At 36.9% G+C, this 23,397-nt stretch overlaps 4 protein-coding genes across 4 annotated transcripts; 2 read left to right on the top strand and 2 right to left on the bottom strand.

Moving 5' to 3' along the window:
• Positions 1 to 803: 803 nt before the first annotated feature.
• Positions 804 to 7,058, top strand: LOC121732734. The gene is made up of 10 exons (XM_042122688.1): positions 804 to 807; positions 3,094 to 3,180; positions 3,450 to 3,551; positions 4,416 to 4,502; positions 4,694 to 4,810; positions 5,087 to 5,173; positions 5,387 to 5,443; positions 6,024 to 6,101; positions 6,677 to 6,748; positions 6,902 to 7,058. The coding sequence occupies exons 1-10, from the start codon at positions 804 to 806 to the stop codon at positions 6,973 to 6,975; spliced, it is 765 nt and encodes a 254-aa protein (XP_041978622.1). The 3' UTR covers positions 6,976 to 7,058.
• A 4-nt stretch (positions 7,059 to 7,062) lies between these two features.
• Positions 7,063 to 8,346, bottom strand: LOC121732520 (26S proteasome non-ATPase regulatory subunit 4). The gene has a single exon (XM_042122435.1). It carries the CDS (start codon positions 8,249 to 8,251, stop codon positions 7,145 to 7,147), a length of 1,107 nt encoding a protein of 368 aa, XP_041978369.1. The 5' UTR covers positions 8,252 to 8,346; the 3' UTR covers positions 7,063 to 7,144.
• A 3,447-nt stretch (positions 8,347 to 11,793) lies between these two features.
• Positions 11,794 to 12,718, top strand: LOC121732333 (putative ATP synthase subunit f, mitochondrial). Its single transcript, XM_042122188.1, has 4 exons — positions 11,794 to 11,969; positions 12,054 to 12,152; positions 12,232 to 12,348; positions 12,568 to 12,718. The coding sequence occupies exons 1-4, from the start codon at positions 11,891 to 11,893 to the stop codon at positions 12,594 to 12,596; spliced, it is 324 nt and encodes a 107-aa protein (XP_041978122.1). The 5' UTR covers positions 11,794 to 11,890; the 3' UTR covers positions 12,597 to 12,718.
• Positions 12,719 to 14,166: 1,448 nt separating this feature from the next.
• On the bottom strand, positions 14,167 to 15,644 carry LOC121732217 (mesencephalic astrocyte-derived neurotrophic factor homolog). The gene is made up of 2 exons (XM_042122029.1): positions 14,946 to 15,644; positions 14,167 to 14,339 (listed from the first exon to the last, which is right to left on the bottom strand). The coding sequence occupies exon 1, from the start codon at positions 15,481 to 15,483 to the stop codon at positions 14,962 to 14,964; it is 522 nt and encodes a 173-aa protein (XP_041977963.1). The 5' UTR covers positions 15,484 to 15,644; the 3' UTR covers positions 14,167 to 14,339; positions 14,946 to 14,961.
• Between the last annotated feature and the right edge of the window lie 7,753 nt (positions 15,645 to 23,397).

The raw sequence follows: 23,397 nt of genomic DNA on the forward strand, positions 1-23,397 counted from the left end.
ACTGGTCGTTCTTAAAATTGTTAATTTCTTAAATTACTTTTATGTTCCTATTTCGGTGTATTTGATTTGTCCGACACTTTGATTATTATGACTATGGGTTTATTATTGTACCTACTTGATTTTAAACAATAAAACTTAAAAATACCTACTACCGAAACAATTGTTTTATTTTGTGTTCATACTTAAGTTCAGAAGAAACACGCTCACATGATGTCTGCTACAGTGACATAAACGAAAATCTTCTTTCTTCCCTTCAACGCCTTCAAAACTTATGTATTCGTTTTATTTTTGGCCTTCGAAAGTTTGACCATGTTTCTAATTATCGATCTCAGCTCAAATGGCTCCCGATCAAGTTGCGTCGAAACTCTCACATACTTCACTTACTGTACAACATCCTTTTTAGTCCTTCTACTCCTAACTACCTCAAAGTAAAATTCAATTTCCTCGGTCATGACGATCCTATACTTCGCTCTGCAAACAAACTGACTCTTGCGTTTCCTTCTCACAATACTTCATTCTACGATTCTTCTTTCACCATCTCCGCTATTCGTCTCTGGAATTCCTTGCCCGATTTTATAAAAAAATCGGAATCAATTATCATCTTTAAGAAACGTTTGAAAGCACACTACCTAGATCAGGCTCAGTCCTTGTAAAACTCTTGGTGTTTTTTGTACAATTATTTTAATGTTCTTTTATTTTTTATAATGTAGGTTTTTAATGTAATGTAGGTAATTATATCAACATGTCTTTTTTAACCTAATTATATCTGTGTAAATTTGTGTAGTTCATTTGGCTATTTTATTATGTGTAATATATTGTATTTAGTGTATGTGTATATGTGTGTATATGTATGTATGTATGTGTGTATTTTTTTTTATTTGTTTAAGTTTAGTACTTTAACATTATTTTCTGCCACCATATTTTGGTTGCCTGGAAGAAACCGCTGAAAGCGGTAAGGCCGCCTATTTGCTATGTTCCTTGCCTAATGTTGTTTTTGTTATTTTATATAGTTTATAATGCAAATAAAGAATTTATAAATAAATAAATAAAATGATCATATCTATCATAATTATCCTTAATATTTTTTAGTTAGCCTAGCGGACTTACCTAATTATAATTTAAAATTTAATTAATCTATGTAATATAGGGATAACTTGTTTTTAATGTCTGTTATGTACTCCAAGTTATAGAAATAAGTATTTCATTTTAATCGACTTCATAAAGAGGGATGATTCTCTATTTATACATACATATCGTCACTCCTGTCTCTCATTGGGGTAGACAGAGACCACATCACGCAATGAATTTATTGGGATCTATTATATAGGTACCTATGTATGTATCGATATAACATATAAGGTTAGGAGGAAGCAACAAACTCAACAGTTTATGGCGTACATACAAAAATAATATACGGTACCGATATAATCTCAAATATAGTAAGGAGTCATTTAATTAGTAGAATGCATGGAATTAATATAGTACAATATACGGTATTAATATATCCATACATTTAAATGGATGTAGGAAAAACGATTAAATGCATGGAACGAATACAAAAATATACAATGTGTCACATGATTTCCATCGAGAACGGAAGCAAAAAACCAGCGAGAATTATTTGAAATTGAATATCTAATTTTCGTACGTAAACAAAATTTCTCGTCGACAATAGAATTCACATGACAGCAATGTAACTATATTCGCACGAATAACAATTAAAAAGTCATTGGAAATGGTAGACGCCATAGGGTTCGACTTTGAAAAGACGCAACAAGTCTTCGGCGATTTAAATATATATATATATATATATATATATATATATATATATATATATATATATCTTAATATATATATTTCTTGTGTGCGTGTGTATGTGACTGAACTCCTCCTAAACGACTGGACCAATTTTGATGAAATTTTTTGTGTGTGTTCGTGGAGATTCGAGAATGGTTTAGATTTACAGTTTGGTCTACTGGAAAATGTTTTTTCAATTAATTTCTTATTTATAAGGAGTTGTTGATTTTGGAATGTTTTACATTAGATCCGGCGGACGGCGCTATCATCGCATTCAATATTATTCTATTTCAATTTTAGTTTGTCCTGACAGATGGTGCTACGATTAATTTGAAAAAAAAATTGTTATTCAATTCATGTGCTGATTAAAATATTAAATAAATAACACATAGGCTACAATTTTAACCGACTTTCAAAATGGGGGAGGTGTTATGTTCGTTTTCTTATATTCAACGATTACTCCGCCGTTTGTTAACCGATTTTCAAAATTTTTCTTTTGGTATATAGGGTATCATCCCAATTTGGTATTATATTCAGAAAAGTGGTGATCTGATGAAGGATCCATAAGTAATCGAGGGAACTCCTCAAAACTTATAGGGAAACATATGGTGACTTCGGTTTCGTGAGAAGTATTCTAAGCATATGCTACCAACAAGTAAGATTTTGCACCGAGATATACCTGGTATACCGTGGTTCGGAAGGTGCTGAGAGAATTCCTGATTCTTTATAGATACAAGTTTGGGAGTTTCGGCGTTGTTTTAAAAACAGAAAGCATATGCTACTATGCAAATTACATTCTTCATCATCATCATCATCATCATCATCACTACCATATTATACCATTTCATAGTCTTTTAGATCGAGACTCGAGTTTGTCAAGCGATAATTAAAAAAAATCTATATCTACCTAATATTATAAACCTGAAGAGTATGTTTGCTTGAACGCGTCAATCTCAGAAACTACAGGTCCGATTTAAAAACTTATCTCAGTGTTAGATAGATCATTTATCGAGTAAGACTCATCATTTATCGAGAAGGTTATATTATATTATTACTCTAAGACTAATACGACAGAAGAAACTCAGGAAAATGTGGGAAAAACGGGGGAAATATTTTTTATGGGAAAATGTACCTACGGATTCTGTAAAATTTCTAATTAACGCGGGCGAAGCCGCGCGGGACATCTAGTATATATATATATATATATATATATATATATATACAAGAATTGGTCGTTTATAGATATAATTTAGATATAATATGGCCTTTCTTATCTAAACTCTTTAACTGTTTTAGATCGTATCACATATGTGTGTGTAACGTCGTCGTGTGCAAGTACGAAGTCTTCCCACTACGTCCCATACAAAGATAACCGCGCGTCCAGTTAGTTATTTTATTTACTTAAATTAATATTTATTATCTTAAAGGGTATATCACAGTCTTATTCATAAACGAAGAACAAGACTAATTAACACAATATGTGAATGACTAAGTTGTAGTCAGGAAGTTTTCGTTAACCCTTTATAGAATTTTTGTGTACCCTTTATTTTAAAACATTCTTTGTCCATCCTATACCATAGTAGTTTTTGTATAGGAAAGGTTTTTTGCCTTTCGCTTATTTAGTAATATAAATTATAATTTAAACTATTCAGAGTTGCGTTATGAGTTGAAGAGGAATCATTCGACGGATACGATAACAATACGCAGTAACTCACGCTCGTCCAGCAAATATTCAGTCCGGTCATATGAACCTAGTAAGTTTTTTAAATTATTAAAATGTATTTTATTACCTAGATGACGCCCGCAACTTTTTTGCGACAAAATCGTCTATCGCGCGGGAACCGTACATTTTTCCGGGATAAAAAGTATCCTATGTCCTTTCCCTGGACTCAAAGTATTTCCATACCAAATTTCAGCAAAATCGGTTCAGCGGTTTGGGCGTGAAGAGGTAACAGACAGACAGACAGACACACTTTCGCATTTATAATATTATGTATCCAAGGGCGTCGCCAGCCGATGGCGCAGGGGGGGGGGGGGGGGGGGCAAGTTGACTTTACCTACTACAATTCATACTTTTCTCATTCTCTATAAATGAGAAAAGTAGGTACGAATTGTATGTAAAGTCGACAGCACATGAAGGTTTTCACTTGTACTACGAGCCTTACATCTACAGCGATTGTAAAAACAGTATCTTAGTACTATATAAATATAATATATTCTGTGACAGTACAAAGTCCAATGTGTAAAGCTACGAGCACGAGCTCTTGACTATGCAATAAAAAACTTGTAAATAAGTTATAATAACATTGTTTTTTTTAAATTATCAGATTTTAATTTATAGTGGTCGTTGCTTGCATTATATTTGGCAACTTTTTTAGAATCTCTAGGGGGGGCAGCTGCCCCTCTTTGCCCCCCCTTGGCGACGCCCTTGTATGTATCGATATGGATGTAGTTATAGCTAGAGGAGGTAATTGTTTTATCCACATGATGATACTTCTGTGTAACATGGGAAAATACATTTATTAGTGTTGTTTATTTTTATGTAATATTTAAGTCATTCAAGTGACTTGTAGATCAGCTGTCACTGAGGTATTGAGGTGCTAACTATATTGTTTCAGTTCCTCACAGTAGGATAGAGATAGACATTCGAAATGGCGCACATTCAAGACCAGCTTCACCAAATATTAATTTCGTGAGACTAAATTGTGAGTTACTGGACTCCTTATATTCACTATAACGTCAGGAGTGTTTTAAATCAGACAAAACATCTGAACGAAGTTAAGACTTCTTTATCAAAAAACAATTTAAAATTAATCTTTACAATAGATGTTTACCGATTTCAAAATAATAATTATATATATTTTTTTAATTTATTGAATGTTTTGCTTTTATTTAGATCGTCCAAGATCTATTGGTTCAGCCAACAGAAGTTATAAAATTGATAAAGAGAATGCCTGCAGTAGAAAATGCAATGCTGAAACTGTACAGCATACCAGCAACATCAGTTTGGCAAGTAAGAAAAGTGGGACTTTGAAACATTTCTAACAGAGAGAGAATACTAGAGTAAAAAAAAAATATTTCGTGAGAGTACTTGTACTATTTAGATAATAGTACAAGTACTCTCACGAAATATTCTGTGGTGAGAGTTAGAAATAAGGTGTTAATTTCTATGCGTTACAGATTGGTCTTAGCTTTTTTTAATGTGCCTTAAACAAATTCTATTAAATATTTAAGTACTTAAACTACGTTAGTAAGTACTTACATACAAGTAAGTAAATTTTCTTCATAGGTGATGATACTATTGCGAAGGAAACAGCTAGTCAAAACTCCATAAAAGGAAAATTAAATATTGGAAGACAGTCGAGACCACTCACAAGTAAATATTCAGTTTCTATTTAGTATTTTCCGTTATCATCTTGGTATACGAATTACGAAATATTACTCTTTTAAGTTCAAACTAAATAGAAATAATAATAATATATTATGATAGTGCACGGCATGCGCGCGGCCTGTTGCTGGAACTCGGCCTGCGCACTGCCTGGATGCGCTTTGGTGCTTTGTGTAATTTTCATGGTCGAATTTTCTATAGGGACGGAATTTCATCCAAGACCCATTTCTATTCCAGAACCTGTTGGAGTATGGAAAGGTAATGGCAAAGTCATAATATACATATCTAACACCTTACTATTACCATCCTAGCAATAATCTTTTTTAAACACCAACTAGTTCTCCTTTCTTCGTCACGCAATTCAAGGACGAAGATTGTAGAGCGCTATTAACAGGATGGTCGTCAGAGAAATTGAGTGAGCGTACCCAGGTAGGGGCAGGGGGGAGGGGCACCCCCCCCCCCCTTAGAAGATAAAATAAATGTCAATATTCCTGGCAAGTGGGAATTAAAAACGTGTTACCTACTCGTTGGAAACGAAGTACCTATCGTTTCAGTCAGATTAAAAAGTCAATTTTCATGATTTTTTTGTTTCAATCTGTTTCAATATACCAGAGCGACCATCTTCTCAAAACAGGTGCATACCTGCAGCTTTGCCCCCCTAGCTAAAATCCTGGGTACGCCCACCGTCTGCCTATTCCTTTATCACAGTATACTCTACCACCTACTGTTTTCGAGAATGTATCTGACCTCCTCCCTTCACTAGAAGTGGTAGGTAATATCCTATTTCAAATGGCACCTACTGACTGTTAAATTGCTGTTGGTTGTTTATTTCGGACAGCTACCACAACACCAATGAGGGGCACTGCTGTGCCCAATGCCGAGCCTAGCATAGAAGAATGGAATTTACTGCATAAAAGTAAGTACTTCTCTTTATAGGCAAATTATGTACTAGCTTAAAGCTTAGTTCTGTCCCTGTGGCTTCGACTTTGCCCCGGTGCAGTGTAAGTTGAGCCCACGTTGAGCCTAAGTGCCGACCCACACGTACCACAACCACACCACATCGCAACGACAAGATGTCGTCGAGTAGTGGTTACGTGTGAATAGTGTCGCTGCAGCTTTTTGTAGTTGCGTTGTGGTACCGATAAAATGCCGACGTGGTTGCGTTGTCGCCAGTGGTTGCGATGTGGTTACGTACGAAAGTCAATGATACGGAGGGGGGGAAGAGCGCGGGCGGTGTGCGCGCACTGTCATTGCATCGACGCAACGTTGTGGTTGCGATGTGGTCGGTATCACACAAGTGGTCGACAACGACTGCAAAATGTAGTACCGTACGTGTGAATGATCCAGTTCATTTACAATACGAAATATACGCCCGACCACGAGGTGTGGTTGTGGTACGAGTGGGTTGGCCACAAAAGTATTGTAAACAATAATAAAAATCACAATCATAATTGTTACATCAAATAAATAAAAACTTTATCTTTTCTACAGGCTCAAGATTATCATCTCTCAAGCACAGAAGTGTTTCTAGCAATAGAACTCCTAGGAGAAGAATTACGAGAGGTTCAAACTCAACTATTAATATACCTATTTAATTTTTAATAGAATTCCTAAGTCCTGAGAGTAAAGAAAAACTCGAAACATTTTACTCAAATTACATCTTGACATTATTTTTTAATAAATTATTATTCATTAACAATACTTGAAATTTTTTAGGCAGTAGCCAACACAACTTCAAGCCCCAGTTAGAAGATATACAGAGTTCATTTCTGATTTTAAATAAAGAATAATCAAAAAAGGTAAGACAGAGAATTTTAGTTATGTTTTACTTATAAGCATTTCTTAGAAGACACTTATAATATGAAGAGAAAAAATTGTTGCTATATCAATAAGCTTTATTTGACAATTACAAATGTGGCCCTTAATGTTCAAAGTATAATATAATAAAAAAATTAAAAGTTAGTTTTTCTTGGAACTTCCAGAACCATCTTTTTCTTTCTTATCCTTCTCTTCTTTGTCTTTGTCGTCCTTATCTTTTTTGAAGGTGGACATAGCATTTCTTATAGCTTCACTCTGGGGGTCTACGCCGGGAAGGTTCTCCAAAACACTTTGAAGGAAAGCCGGGTCGTTCATGACTTCAGCATACTCCTCTGAGACATCCATACTCTCTTCAGCCTGACGAGCCTCCTGCTGCATGCTCATTTGCATGGCCAGAGCGATCTGCTCCTCCTCAGACAACTCCATAGCTTCGCCTTCACCGAGGGACATTGCAATGGCTCTCTCCATTCCTGTGTCCTGGGCTCCTTCACTGGCTTTGGGAGTTTCTCCCTCAGTGGTAGCCTGCTGTCGTCGAGACTCCTCCTCCTGTCTTTGCCTCTGCTCCTCCATGGACACCCTCAGAGCGAGAGCCAACTCTGGGTCTTCATTGGGATCTACTCCGAACTCGAACGGCGACAAACCGGAGCCAGATGGGCCAGCACCATCTCCACCAATAATGGGACTCGAAATCAAAGCCTCTGACAGCACTACACAGCCCCCTGCCGGTACAGACACAAGGTGGCTCCCACCGGATGTATTATCCTTGCCGTTTAAGGTATTGACGAATGAGGTCAACAAAGGATTGTTTTCAGAGTCCTCCCCGAATGATACAACATCACATGATACCTTCTCTTTTTTCAGTCTTTTGGCCAATTTCACCATTTCCTTCTCGTCTGAGTTGATCGGGGATCCGACGAAGACGACAATACGCATCTTGTGGTTCTTGCCCTGACGATGTTTGAGAGCCAAGTGTGCGATGCGAATTCCTGTTAGAATGTTAATGTCACCATTGGGCTGGACGCGGTGCAGCTTGGACAGTATCCTTCCCACGTCGCTAGTGAGAGTGGCTAGCACCTCGACGTTAGCTAGAGTTAGTAAGCCGACGTTATTCTCAGGGTTCGATCGGGTTTTAGAGTGACATACCAAGTTGACTGCATCTTGCTGCGCTTGGAGCCTCGTCGGAAGGAAATCACCATTTCTCATGTAATCGCTGTTGTCTACACATATCATAGTGCTCTCCAAAACCATTTTGTTGTAATTATTTGCTTCTAGGTAACGAAAATACTGCACAAGGGAACAACGAAATTTACCAATTTACAGAACTGTCATTCGTAATGACATGACAAAACAAAATTATGATAGGTATGTGCCGCATCTGAAGTTTATCGATACAAATCGATGTCAAAAAAAACAAAAATTCTCTGGATGATAAAAACTTGACTCCCACTCTTCCGTCGCTTTTTTAGTTTTTCTTGACAGTTGACAGCAACGATGAAAAACTCAAAGCAGATATGTTACTACCGCGCGCTTTGTGAAGATTCAAACACGGCCCAATTGGGCCGTCTGTTTAGTCTGCATCGAGCGCAGTCACGAACGCGGTGCGTCTTGTCTTACCTAAATAAATTGAAAATGACGTCGTGCGTGTATCGAAAATGTACTAATTATGACTCGAAAGTAAACAAAACACATGGAATCTCTTACCACATGTCTTGATTGCAATAAATACCTCGATTATTTACATTTTCAATTATTTTTTCGAACAATCTGGAAAAAATCGAATTTTCGTCATAGCTCAGGCGAAGAAAGAGACAGCGATACAATTCGACGTTTAAAAATAGAACTGTCTCTTTTATGTAAATGGTTTTTTGGTATCTTTTGTTTCACTTATCTGTCAAATTTGTTAATGTTTGCAATTTTGACTTTGAAAATTGTTCGGAAGAGATTTAAGCTGGAAAATAGTATGGATATAACACTGAGGATGTAACATATCTGTATAAGTAGAATATCATTGGTTGACAGACTGTAATATTATCCCCGCGTTCCATATGATATTAAAAACGATCAAAACGCTCGAAATAGGTGACATTTTGAACTTTTGATCGTTTTTAACATAGACTTAATATATACTGTCGTATAGACCACCTGACAACCCGAAAATGCATGACCATTTTCGATCTGTCAATGTGTGCGTGTGCTAGTGATGTATATTTTACTATCGATAGTATAGTATTTTGCTATCGATAGTATAGTCCGTTCGAGTTATTTTACCTGAGTTTCTATAATAAATAAATAATATGCAACTTTGACAGATTTGTATTTCAAATTAAGTATCATAAATTTTAATTGGCAAAAAAAAGGTGACGATTGAAAAGTAGATACATATTTTCTTTTGGAATGATTTTTCAATCGTCGGATATGTTATGACATGAGGTTCTTATATGGGTAAATAATTTACACATAACACATTATAAAGTTACCTATTTATTACTCAGGTAAAATCTATCTGGTAAATCAGCCCTTACATTGAAAGTAAACAACACACATAGTATATTATATTTTATTCTTAAATTAAATACATATAAAATATCATAATATTTTTTATTACAATTATTTTTAACCGACTTCCAAACAGAAGGAGTCTAGACGTTCGGCTGTGGATATATTTTTTATGTATGTTCAACGATTACTCCGCCGTTTATGAACCGATTTTCAAAATTTTTCTTTTGTTGTACATTGTATTGTTCCGAGTAGGTATCATGTTCACAAAAGTGGTGGTCTGGTGATGGAAACCATGAGAAATCGAGGTGACTCCTTGATATTCAAATGGGAACATATGGTCCCAGAAAATGTTCAAAATCTTTCGATTAATAAATTTAAAAAAGTAGTCAATGAACGTTTTGTGTCAAAGCCTATTATAAGGTCAATGATTTCGTAAACGATGGCACATCTTGGGAGTAGAATGCTGAATGACTGCTTGCAAGGCTACTTCTACATGACTTACAATTATTATGTATCTATCTATGTTTACATTGTATAATTTTTAGTCACAGCATTGTAAATTTTATTTTAAAAGATTTTTTTTCCTCACTTTTTTTGGTAAAAAGTGGGCCCCGTGCGAGTTTCTTACGCCGGTTCTTCTTGTCGGCTTAATTCCCGAACCGGTGGTAGGCACCATGTATTCTGAAAATATATTTTATTTAAGATTTGATCAGAAATAAAGCAATTTTGATTTTGATTTTTTTTAACACCAACAGTAAGTATAGAAAACCATAAAGACAGGTAAAAAGAGTAAAATTATTATTTTTAAACAAAAAATTAAAACCGACTTCCAAGGTAATGACAATAGTAATATTATACTTAAATGAACTAAAAAGTATAAAATAATTCATATTCTTTACTCAGTATTAATTTTGTTCTCAATCTTCATTATTTTGCAATCGGTACCAGCTAACCTAATCGCCAGTCCTATGACAAAATAGGTAAAACTGCAACTCATATACTTAGGACTGGTACCGACTTCAAAATTATGAAAATTGAGTACAGAATAAGGATTATTTAATACTTTTTAGTTCATGTAAGTATAATCTTAAATGAACTTATTATTGCTTATTTTTAATAATTGTTTCAGTAACAAGTGCAACAGTATGTCAAACTTACTGGTACAAATAAAGTTGGGATAGCTCCTTTAACCGAAATAGTATTTATTCTACTTTTTCTTTAAAAATTTTCAATGAAATGTTTGCTACATATTGTTGATTTTTTTCTTGGGATTCCAACCAACACGCCCAATTAATTTCAGCCATTAGAGGATCTTGAGGGAATCTATAAAACAACTGATTATGATATATAAATATAAACCTTCCTCTAGTTTTAGAGTCACTATATTATAGTAGTTATATTATATTAGCTATTATATTAGCTATATTATACTATACTATATTACACATTATCCGGCCGCACATTATCCGAATTTCTGATCATGAAAATTCGGACGCCCCGCCCCGCTCATACATTTTGACACGTCAGAAATTCTTTTAGTATGATGGGTCTACAACAAAATGTATGAACAGAGTGCGTTCCGCCGGGTGTCCGAATTTTTCTGCGGCCGGGCTTAAGGTGATAAATATAAAGGTAAATGATTTTTATTTTAGTTTTATGTTATTGTAAAATATCGATAAGCATATCGATAAATTTGATTCAAGCACTAGCGTATATGTAAAAAAAATTTATGAAAAATTTTTCTTCAAAATTTGTGTAATATAAGAACAATAGTACCTTTAGTTACGCAAAATATGAAAGTAAAAAGGAGGATTCACAATATTTTATTTGAAATAGAGAACTAAAGACAGAATATAGCAAAAATAAACACATCGTATATACGACATGAAGATTAATTACCTGTGAAATGTATATTTTTCCGGATTATTCTTATGATTTACACTGCAAACAGTTACAGCACAATTTTTTAAATATTATAATATTTATTAAAATAACAAACAAATTGAACAATATATTGGAAATACCGAAAGAGCTTAAAAACGATTGACGACTTTTACGACCTGTCAAATAAAAGTTGTTATAATTTTCATTAGACTGCCTCTCTCTTTTCATCTTGTTATAATTCCTTAAAGGATTTTCTTCTCTCTCGCACTCTTTGTTGGTCTTTAGCATTATAGGTTTATGGTTTTTAACATCAAATGGAATGCGGCTTTATTGATTACAGATATTATCGATTCTCTCATTCTTAAGCATAAGCACAACTCTATTATTTTAAACTGGCAAACATTTTACAGACGTCAAAAATTTTGACATCGCATCACATTCGCAAGGCAGGAGAAAATTAATTTTACGGCAAATAAATCGGATTCTTTCCGATAGACCGTAATCATGGCCATCGGTGATTATCCAAAAGAGTATAATCCAGCGGTTCATGGGCCCTACGACCCCGCTCGTTACTATGGAAAACGTAAGTTTCTTGACAAAATTGTGACCATGGCTAGAAATGATCAACATTGACGATTATGTAATTTTGTTTTACAAAAATTTTTAGCTGATACTCCTTTCGGACAAGTGAAAATCTCTGAACTCGGGGCGTGGCTCGGACGCAGGAACAAGACTCCGTCCGCGTTCGCCGGAGCTTGCAGCCGAGGTACATTTCTGATCCAATTATAGGTTATGTCATTACAAGTTTCTAAAGTTTTAGCTAAATTTTTTATTATATTTTATAGCCTGGTGGAGGTGGCAACACAAGTACATGCAGCCTAAGAGAATGGGTATTGCCCCACTCTTCCAACTTGTGGTTGGATCAATGGCTTTCTTCTATGTTATCAACTACGGCAAAATCAGTAAGTATTATTTTATCAAAACTCTAGTAACAATTTTCTTTTATACTAGAAATACTTTAAAATTAAGTAGTTTGTTGTGTTTTAATATATATTATATAGTGTGGAAGAGGAATTCATATTAAATCAAGCAGTTTTGTAACAGAAATTCTGATCAACTTATATCAATTCAACACTTGTGTAACCGTTGCTTGGAATAAACAATTCTTATTCAATTTTCAGAGCACCACAGGAACTACAAGTACCACTAAAGGGCTGTTGATGCTGGTATTGCATTCAAGAAATCAGTGTAAATTATTTCTTTGGATGGATAATTCCTTGCATGCTTATTTCATTAGATGTGGGTTAAACAAACAATAAAATAGTAAAAATCTTTAGTTTTATTTATTGTGTTTTGGCACTAGGTTAGCTATGCAAATTTCCTATTAGCCCATCAAGATCCAAGACCCAAGCAGCCCACAGCGGCCGCATAACAATTGAATATATATTGTGTCTGTGATTCCTACGATCAAAGCATTAAAACCTATTCTGAGTTTCACTATTGCATGATTTTGATAATAAGATAAAATAGTTAATGGAATCAGGCGTTACTTTGCGGAAATCCATAGTTTAAATTTAGTTTGTTATTATTTTTAGCAATATTCCGCGAAAACAACTTCAACTCAGAATAGGTTTTAATGCTTTGATCGTAGGAATCACAGACACAATATATATTCAATTGTTATGCGGCCGCTGTGGGCTGCTTGGGTCTTGGAATGCCCATCCGACGCATGGATCATCTTACTTGTCAGACAATCAGGTGATCAGCCTGCATTGTCCTAACCAAACTTGGAAATAACATGTTTCCAACGCGGGAATCGAACCCACGACCTCCGAGTCAAGAGCCGCGCTCTATACCACTAGACCACGGAGGCGTTAATAAAGGAAAAGTAATAATAATGGGAATCGAACCCACGACCTCCGAGTCAAGAGCCGCGCTCTATACCACTAGACCACGGAGGCGTTAATAAAGGAAAAGTAATAATAATTCACTATGTGGGTCACCTGACGCCGCATTCGTCACTCGACGCCGAGGCGCACAGGCGATCACGTTTAGCCCGTCAGCAGTATCCCGGGACGAGTCAACGAACACCGCCACTGCCGCCCCCGCCCGCGTTCCCCTCAGGGCTGTAGCTACAGTCAGATTTGAGGTAGGGCAGCATTGGTTACAGATAGGGCAGAAGTACAAAAATATTATCATAATTTATTGATTTCTTGGGTTTTGGTATTTTTAAGGTAGGGCATTATGATTTTAAGGTAGGGCATTGCCCCCCAATGCCCCCCTCTAGCTACGGCCGTGGTTCCCCTCCCAGTTGCGCCGACGCCGAGTTCACAGGCGACTCAGCAAAACTACGCGATTGTTGCTGGTCACCCCGCATCTCCCACGCGGGCGTACAAAAATGAGGAGAATGAGAGCTGTAAGTGGAGAGGAGGAAGAAGAATGAAGAAGAAACGCGCCCTATGTACCTGAGCTGCGTCTGCGGAGCGAGGTCCCCGCGACGCCCCTGTACATATCTCGCCTGCACTGGTCCATGGAACTACATCAGTAAGAAGACATCCCTCCTGTTACTGAGACTTTGATGTCTGTCTGTCTACAGGCTGTATCTCAAGAACCGTTTTAGCTAGATTTCTATTATATTGTTATATTTTTTTACTGAAATATTTCCCTTGACCTCTGGCAAAACCCCTACAGAGTACAGCCCATGGAGGTCATGACCCATAGGTTCAAAAACACTGACCTAGAGTTCATTTTAGGAGTAACATTGGAATTAAAAGCAGATGAAATAAAAATCATTATATTCAAAAAAATATTTACTTAAATACAATAATTTATTCTACTGTAAATGCAAACATCATTCACTTGAACACATTCAGAAACGAGATCTCTGAACTTCACTTGAACTTTAGCATCCACAGGCTCTGAGATATCACATCAAAGTCCATGAAATAATTCACTGAAAAAAAAGCTACCATTAGTTTACAATAAAAAATATTAGTTTACTACAAATGAATACATGTACAAACACACAAATAAGTATACTTTATATATTTTAATTGTACCACATAGTCAAGAATCAAGTTTGATTCTTGACTATGTGGTACAATTATGATGATTCATTACTCCTAAGCAAGTCAGCTTGTTTTCTGTGTGCTAGTTACAAATATGTCATACAAAAATTATCTCTGATGCCTAGTTTCTGATTTTTTTTACCGGAGTTTTTTGATGCTATCAAAACAAAAGCAATAGTAAAAAGATTTACTATTGCTTTTGTTTTGATAGCATCAAAAAATTAACCAATCAACAACAATAGTGAATAGATTAACTCCTGTCAAAAACATCAGAAACCAGGCATTAATAATTCCGCCCACATCTGAAATCTTGTCTTGTCTAAATTTAGTAATTTTGTTATAGGAATTAGCTATTGTTAAAACAATGGAAGATGTTTAAATTAATACCTCGATTGTGGGAATCGCACACACAATAGATTTTCAATTGTTATTTGCGTGTGTGTGGGTGCCGCTTGGGGATATAAAATAGAAAAGAAAAAAAACATGTTTACCTAAAATATCCAATTATTACAATTCAGATCTACCCATGTACTTGGGTTTTAACTCTTCTATTCTCTTAATAAAGTCCGTCTTTTCAATGCAACCATCGCACACCTCGTCCCAGTCGTTTAGGATCTTCTTCAAGTCACGAACCTTCAGTTTCTTGAGATCGACGTTATTTAAATCAATCTGTTTCTCGAATCGAAGGTCGCAGATCTGGGCATCCTTCTTCTTCAGCTTTTCGCAAATTTTGTCAGCGGGCATCGACCAGCTAAGCGGTTTAGACAACTCTCCGAGGATGCCGGTAGCCGATTCCTCGAGACCTCCTAAATAGTAGCAGAACCTATTCTCTTTATTCTTCGAACCTTTGCAGAACTTCTTGAAGTCTCTCTCTATGAGTTTCGGGTCCTTCTTTACGTCGTCTGTTAATGTGGCTGCGAATTTTTCTACGGTTTTAATACACACTTCACAATCGCCTTCCTTCAGTGCGAGGGTGATTTGTAGGCACGCGGCCAGGAATAATAAATGAAAAGTACTAAATTGCACCATCTTTTGTTGCTGTTACGTATCGTTTGTTCAATATGTTCCTTGGGATCTCTGAAACCCACTTATTTGTAGCAAAACTTATACAAAATTGATGCAGAAATAATTCGGAACTATATCGTAGATTCCCAGGACAGCAGACGTTGACAGCTTTACTTGGCGAATCGTGATTGGTGCACGTTGATCGATGACGTCAAAAATGGAACGTCAAAGACGTAGGAGAAAAATGCACACTAGGGTAAAATGACTAGTGATTGGACAGTACTAGTCATTGGACAAATTTCAAGGATTCCCCTCGATTCCTCATGGATCCCATCATCAGATCACCATTTTTGTGAACATGGTACCAACCTCGGATTCAACCTTGTACAACAACAAAATAATCATGAAGATCGGTTTACGAACGGTGAAGTTATGGTTGAACATACAAAAATATATAAATTTAATATCTAGCTAGCTATTTGACCGAGCTTTGCTAGGTATTCGATAAAACACGAATAAAATGACATTTTCTAAAAAGATCGATTTATCGCCCCCGAAACCCCCTATACAGGGTGTGACAAAAATAAGTGATAATACTTTGGGGTGTGTATGTGTTCCTTGTAGAGAGTTCACATATATATATATATATATATATATATATATATATATATATATATACATACTCGTTTAGCCCGGCCGCACATTGTCCGAAATTTCTGATCAGAAACAGTTGAACGTCCGCGCTGTCTCTTACATTTTGTACTGAACCGAGTGAGCTCGAACTCGCCGGAAGGATATTTCGGACAGTGCGCGGGGTGGCGGTCCAGTGAAATTCAACTGTTTCTGATCAGAATTCGGACAATGTGCGGCCCCGGGGCTTAAAGATATAAGATATAAACAGACGAACGTAATATAACCTCATCCTTTTTGGAAGTCGGTTAAAAATGGATTTTCAATTGTATTAGTAACACTAAAACTCTAAAACGGCTGAACGGATTAGGCTAAGGGAAGGTTTTAAAGTGAAACGAAGTGCCTGGTAGAGACTGCTTCCAGCAGTAAGGCCGCCAATTCAAACTATTTCTGTTTTTGTAACGTGTGCTAATTGGTCTGTTTTGTTTGTTGAGGTAAACCTCTTTAGTGTAAGATGGTGTTGGCCGTGCAGATTTTAGAAGATGTTTATTTCCTATGTTTTTGATATTTGACACCTTGTCAGTTTTGAGTGTTCTGTTGATTGGTCTAAAGAAAACCAATATATGATTTACTTTATATACATTGCTTTTTTATTAATTTCACAAAGTACTTCATTCCACCGGAGCCGAATTAGGATAGAAAACGACTCCCTGTAAAAGGTTATGTGCCCAGAACGTAAGAAGTACTAAAAATATTCATTATGGAATTAAGTAAAATGCAAATCTCAAAGTTGGATGGTACTAACTGGGTGCAGTGGCGATACAGGATGACTGCACTACTGAGAGGTATGGATGGGCTTATCGATATTGTGAATCGTAAAGTTAGTAAGCCAGAGAAGCCAGCAATCAACAGTGGCGATGCTACTGCTGCAGCGGCAATGGCCGAATACAAGAAGAATTTAGGAGAGTACTTGAAACTAGAAAGTACGGCTCTTTTATTGATTACGAACAATATTTCCGATGAAGCATTAGATAAGGTGATCAGGTTTTCAAGTCCAAGTGATGTCTGGGATGAACTACATCGGCTATATGACGGCGTGAATGATGACCGTCTGTATCACGCCTGTACGAGCCTATTTCAGTTAAAGATGGACATCTCAGACGACATTGCGACTCATATATCCAAAGCGAAGAATTTGTGGCATAATCTAAACCAAGAGCTAGTTAAGGCTGATGATGGGAAGGAGCTGCCAGAAATAATACTTATCTGCAAGATTTTGGATACATTGCCGGAAGAATATTTTTCCTTCAAGTCGAGTTGGTTAATGATGTCAAAGAAGGACAGAACTATAGACAATCTGACCAGTCAGCTTTGTGCCCATGAAAGGGCATTGACGACAACCTCCAAGGAAGATACTGGATGCGTGTCAAGATCCACTGGTGAAGCTTTGATTGTTGACCGTACGCGAAGGTCTATAAAGAAAAAACCCAAAGCGTTTAAGTGTCATAGTTGTGGTGAAGTTGGGCACTTCAAGAAGGACTGCCCTAAAAAGGAACGGCGCGGAAAAGCAGGAATGACCAACATGATGGCTGTGCTGGTCAACGTCATTGATTGTAACACGGATCGGGATGAGTGGTACGTTGACAATGGCGCCACACATCACGTTACAATGAGAAGTGACTGGTTCCAGGATTTCGAGCGTTTCCAAGAACCACACATGGTAACCACTGCTGATGGGAAAGTGGTAGATGCGCTAGGAAAGGGTTCGATTCTTATGCAGACAAAGAAAAGAACATTCTTAATGAATGACGTGTGGCTAGTTCCGAAAGTCACGAAGAATCTTTTTTCGGTGCTCTCAGCACATGATATAAACACGGAAAGTTTGTTTACGTCACAAGGCACTACTTGCTCATTTAGCATTAAAGGAGAATTGTGCGTGACTGGAAGTAGACAAAAACATGGCGGTTTGTACAAACTGAACTGTAAACCGATTCAACCCAAGAAAATGGTGATGTTGAATGCAATTGACACGTTACAGCTTTACCACGAACGTATGGGTCATCAGGACAAACGCCATGTGAAGCGAGTAATAGAACGAGAACTTGATGTAAAGGCAAAGGACAGTGGGAGTCTATGCGAAGGATGCATTTTTGGAAAGACACATAGGAAGAAGTTTGGTGTCCGAGTAAAAGCTGTCAGTCCAGGAGAACGCATTCACTCTGATGTATGTGGTCCATTCCCACCAAGTTGTTCGAAGTCTCGGTATTTCGTTATATTCAAAGATGAATTCTCCAAGTACCGTTACGTGTACATCATGAAAAATAAATCGGAAGTACCTGAGTTACTAAGTCTGATGTTAGCAGATGCGAAGGCAGCAGGTCACCGAATTAAGGAATTTCTGAGTGATAACGGAGGCGAATTCGATAATGAAAAAGTACGTAAAGAATTGGACAAGTACGGAATACACCAACGGTTGGTTATGCCTTACACGCCTGAACAGAATGGCATTAGTGAAAGGGAAAACCGCACAATCGTGGAAATGGTTAGAGCAATGATGTATGCACATGAAGAACTTCCTCAAGTTTTATGGGCTGAGTTGGTGAAGACTGCGGTTTACATTTTGAACAGAACAGGCCCAACTTCTGTGGAAGATAAATCCCCATTCGAGCTGTGGTTTGGTAAGAAACCACAAATTAAACATTTGAGGATCGTCGGTTCTACGTGCTACGTGCATATTCCCAAACAAAAAAGGAAGAAAATGCAGAAGAAGGCACAAAAGTGCATCTTTATTGGCTATGACAACGACGATGGGTACAGACTATGGAACAAGGAATCAAACTCTCTGGTACGATCTCGAGATGTCACATTCGATGAAAGACCTATAGAATCAAAAATTGACTCCGATGGTTCACAAGTGGAGAAAGATTTGACTGACCTGGAAGTTCCTTTATATGTTAGAAGGAGATCTACCTCTAATACTGATGTGAATGAGGACGTACTGGTTGAGAGGCACAGAGACATAGCCCAGGAAGAAAGCCAAGACGCTGTTGAAGCCCCTGTTGCCAGTGATGAGGTAGAATTAGAAAATGTACTTCCAGAGATGCCAGATGAAGATGAATCTATTGAATTAGGGGGGGAGAATGAGGAAAGAGATGAAGAACGAGTCAATGAAGAAAATGAAGGGGAGATCATTGAGCAGTTAGCAAGACATGAGATGCTCTTAAGAGACCGCTCTCTCCTCAGACGCCCTGGTAAATTCAATGATTTCGTATCATATGTCGGTACAGATTCCTATGTAGAGCCTAACACGTACAAGGAAGCAATAGCCTGCCCTGATAAGGAGTTGTGGATTAAAGCTATGGAAAGCGAGATTGAATCCCTGAAAGAGAATAAGACATGGATTCTAGACAGGTTACCCAAGAACCGGAAAGCTATTCCATGCAAATGGGTTTATAAGGTAAAGCAAAACCCTGATGGTACAGTCAACAAGTACAAAGCTCGACTAGTAGTAAAAGGCTTTCGACAAAGAAAGGGAGAAGACTACGACCAGACTTTTAGCCCTGTAGCCAAGATGGCAACAGTCCGAGCGGTATTGAGTATTGCAGCTAGTGAAGGCATGAAACTAAGTCAGTTCGATGTTTCAACAGCTTTTCTTTACGGATCTCTATCAGACGAAGAAATATATATGAAGCAGCCAGAAGGGTATGATGACGGGACGGGTCGAGTCTGCCTGCTAAAGAAAAGTTTATACGGTCTGAAGCAAGCTCCTCGTTGTTGGAACAGGACTATTCTGGATTTCTTCAAGGAAATTGGCTTTGAAGTCAGTGAGGCAGATCCATGCCTCTTCAAAAGAAATATTGGATACGAAAAGCTGATAGTGGCTCTCTATGTCGATGACGGGCTGGTCGCTGGTACAAGTGAATGTGTAATTGAGAAGTTCCTTGAAAAACTAAAAGAGAGGTTCAAAATTACAACGAAGGCAATCTCGTATTACCTGGGAATAGAGATAGAAACCAGAGAAGGTGGTGATATAAGAATCCACCAGACAGCTTATGTTAAGAAAATTTTGAAACGGTTTGGAATGCAAGAATGCAGGCCGGTATCCACTCCGATTGTTAAAGAAGAAGTAGTTCAGAAACCAGAGAAGGACGACGACTTTTTTATCAGGAACTACAGGCAAGTGGTTGGTGCACTCGCATATCTGATGGTTGGCACTAGACCCGATATCGCATACGCTGTGAGTGTGGTCTCCAGAAAACTAGAAAATCCCACTCCAACAGACTGCGTAAAGTTGAAGCGCATTCTACGCTATCTGCAGTATGCACCCGATTTGGGAATACTTTATAAAAGGAATTTTAAAAGAGGTAACATAGAATGTTATAGTGACGCCGACCACGGCGGAGATATTGCGACAGGAAGATCCACTTCTGAAGTGCTATGCCTATATGCTGGTGGAGCAGTATCGTGGCTCAGCCAGAGGCAACAAAGCGTTGCAATATCTACCACAGAAGCCGAGATAGTCGCTGCCAGTGAAGCTGCAAGAGAAAGCATTTGGCTAACTCGTCTTATTGGTAGTTTGGTAAAGATGGAAGGCCTACCTGTACTGTATGTAGACAACGAGGCAGCTGTACGTCTTGCTGAGAACCCTGAGTTTCACAGAAGGACAAAGCACATACGCATTCGCCACTTTTTTGTACGAGAGCTAGTGGCGAATGGAACTATAACTGTGAAGAGGATCAGCACTGAGCTGCAGCTGGCAGATATTTTTACAAAGCCTCTTGCTAGGACTCGGTTTAAACATCTGGCGAACTGTCTTGGCCAGCACATCTAGAGAAGGTGTTGAGGTAAACCTCTTTAGTGTAAGATGGTGTTGGCCGTGCAGATTTTAGAAGATGTTTATTTCCTATGTTTTTGATATTTGACACCTTGTCAGTTTTGAGTGTTCTGTTGATTGGTCTAAAGAAAACCAATATATGATTTACTTTATATACATTGCTTTTTTATTAATTTCACAAAGTACTTCATTCCACCGGAGCCGAATTAGGATAGAAAACGACTCCCTGTAAAATTGTTTGTTTGAATAAAGAGTTTTTTATTTATTATTTATTATTATTTCACCGGAATAGCTAGTATTATATTGTAGCGTAGTCTGAAACCAGCTTAGGGGAGTTAAAAAGCATCATTGCTGAGTTTATTGCAGGTTGCTGAGCATTGACATTAAATAAAGAGTTCTTTGTTGCTGAGTGGTAACATTGGTATTTGGTGGTAACTAGTAAGTGGCAACTGGCAACTGGTAACTGCGGATTTGGAGTAATTATTAACCATTGGCTTTCTGAGTATAGTTACAACTCACAGTATTTTATTATTGTAATACTGTGGTTTAGTTTTCTGACGACCTCTGTGGCTCAGTGGTGAGCGCGTTGGTACCTCAAGCCGGGGGTCACGGGTTCGAATCCTGCCGACGGAACAAAAAGTTTTCAAAGTTCCTGGGTCATGGATGTGTATTAATTATGTGTATCATATAATAAAAATGTTAAATATATGTATAGTATAAAAGTATTAAATATATTTCCGTCGTCTGGTAGGTCTGTAAGTTGTAACCATTTGACTTTATTGTAATTGGACGTAGTTAAGCAGAAAGGACTCAACCCACAGAATGGGCAAAATTGAGTTAAGTATGCCATCGTACTGCTGAGGGTCGAATCTATCATGTAGTGAAAACCCCATTTTTAAAATATACACGGAAACTACTTTTTTTACCCCCCCCGACTCAACCCACAGTATGAAGAGAACTCTAAATAAATTAGCTGAAAGGACTCAGTCCACTTGAGTTGTTTCTGTGTAATGGTATTTCTAGGAGTATTGCCTTAAAGTTGATTAATCAGAATGGACTCAAACCGTTTGGATCATTTCTAAATATTTAGATTAGATTGGAAATGTCATTCTATCAAATAACTTAAACGACTCAAACAGGTTCAATACTTAACAGCCACCCAAATCTCAAAACAATTACTTTCAAATATTTAGAGTCCGGTCATTCTTTTTTGCCAAATGACACTGATTTTAGTAAAATTAAATGTGTACTTAAGCATCACGAGCGAATGTAGAAGAGTATATTAAACTCATGAAAATCGCTAAAAAGAAAAACCGTTTCACGTTACTAGAATTATGACTCAAGATTTTTTGAGTACAAATAAAATAGAAAAAAAAAATAGTGAACCGCAAAATATGTACAATCAAAGATAAAGTGAATTGGCTTAAAACTAAAAATATTTTATTAAAAAAAGAAGAACTATTTTTAATAACAATGATATCAGAAACTGGAGATAGTCAAAAGCTAGATTTGACGAAAAAAAACAAGGGTGCTATAATGCACTTTGCCGAAGAAGATTTTGAAATTCTTTGGCCCCATGGTAAACTAATTCCTCAGGCAAAACTTGACGACCTCCAATCAATGTTCAGTTTAATACCTGAAGATAGCCATGCATTCTATAGTAATCTCAAGGGACACACCAATATCAAAGAGGATGTTGATGGTTATGGACCCACCCTCGATTTTGACTTAGACGATGACGCAAATAATTAATTTGCGCGCAATAAATTGAAGACGTGAGTGGAAGAATCGAACAAGTAACATTTCGTAACATACGGACAATACCTCATTTTTTCCCTAATTATTTTAATAAAACTTGTAACTTATCTACTTCATATCCTAGCTAATATATCTGGCTACACATATACTTCATAGTTTTTCTATTTCAAATAATTTTTCCGGCCCTAATGCCTTCATTTAAGCAAAAAAACGGGAAGTTTTTTCATGTTACCTTATTCTTTCACTCACGTCTTGAATTCTTGCGTGGTTTTTAATGTTTTTTAATTTTAAAAAGGTTTCTTTTGTGTGTGTTTAAAAGTTTAATTATCAAGGTTGATAAATACATAACTTTTTATTAATTTAACTTTTTTTATTTTCTTTTATCACTTATTTTTCAGTCGAAGGGTACTTATGAGTCCTTTCTGAGAAATAAATAAAAAATACCTGTCCCTACAAAGTTGAGAATATTAGTAAGGACTCAACCCACATTTCACTTAATATCTTGAAATTTATTGCAAAATATACAAAAAATAATTGACAGACCAATAAAGTGTGAACCATTCTTTAAATTAAGCAATTACTTTTTTTCTTAATGTAACTTTTTGATAAAGAAATTCAAGCTGAAACTTCAAACGCCAATATCTCAAAAGTGACTTTGTGTGGGTTGAGTCCTTTCAGCTTAACTACGTCCAATTATGGTTGTAATACAAGTCGTT

The sequence above is a fragment of the Aricia agestis genome, chromosome 12, assembly GCF_905147365.1.
Source record: "Aricia agestis chromosome 12, ilAriAges1.1, whole genome shotgun sequence".
Lineage (NCBI taxonomy): Eukaryota > Metazoa > Arthropoda > Insecta > Lepidoptera > Lycaenidae > Aricia > Aricia agestis.

Coding starts and splice junctions, on each gene's coding strand:
- LOC121732734 (XM_042122688.1), top strand. Junction 3,181..3,449: donor CAAAGATAACCGCGCGTCCA/GTTAGTTATTTT, acceptor TAAACTATTCAG/AGTTGCGTTATGAGTTGAAG. Junction 5,174..5,386: donor ACAGTCGAGACCACTCACAA/GTAAATATTCAG, acceptor AATTTTCTATAG/GGACGGAATTTCATCCAAGA.
- LOC121732520 (XM_042122435.1), bottom strand. CDS start 8,251: ATGGTTTTGGAGAGCACTATGATATGTGTAGACAACAGCGATTACATG.
- LOC121732333 (XM_042122188.1), top strand. CDS start 11,891: ATGGCCATCGGTGATTATCCAAAAGAGTATAATCCAGCGGTTCATGGG. Junction 12,153..12,231: donor CGCCGGAGCTTGCAGCCGAG/GTACATTTCTGA, acceptor TATATTTTATAG/CCTGGTGGAGGTGGCAACAC. Junction 12,349..12,567: donor TATCAACTACGGCAAAATCA/GTAAGTATTATT, acceptor TTCAATTTTCAG/AGCACCACAGGAACTACAAG.
- LOC121732217 (XM_042122029.1), bottom strand. CDS start 15,483: ATGGTGCAATTTAGTACTTTTCATTTATTATTCCTGGCCGCGTGCCTA.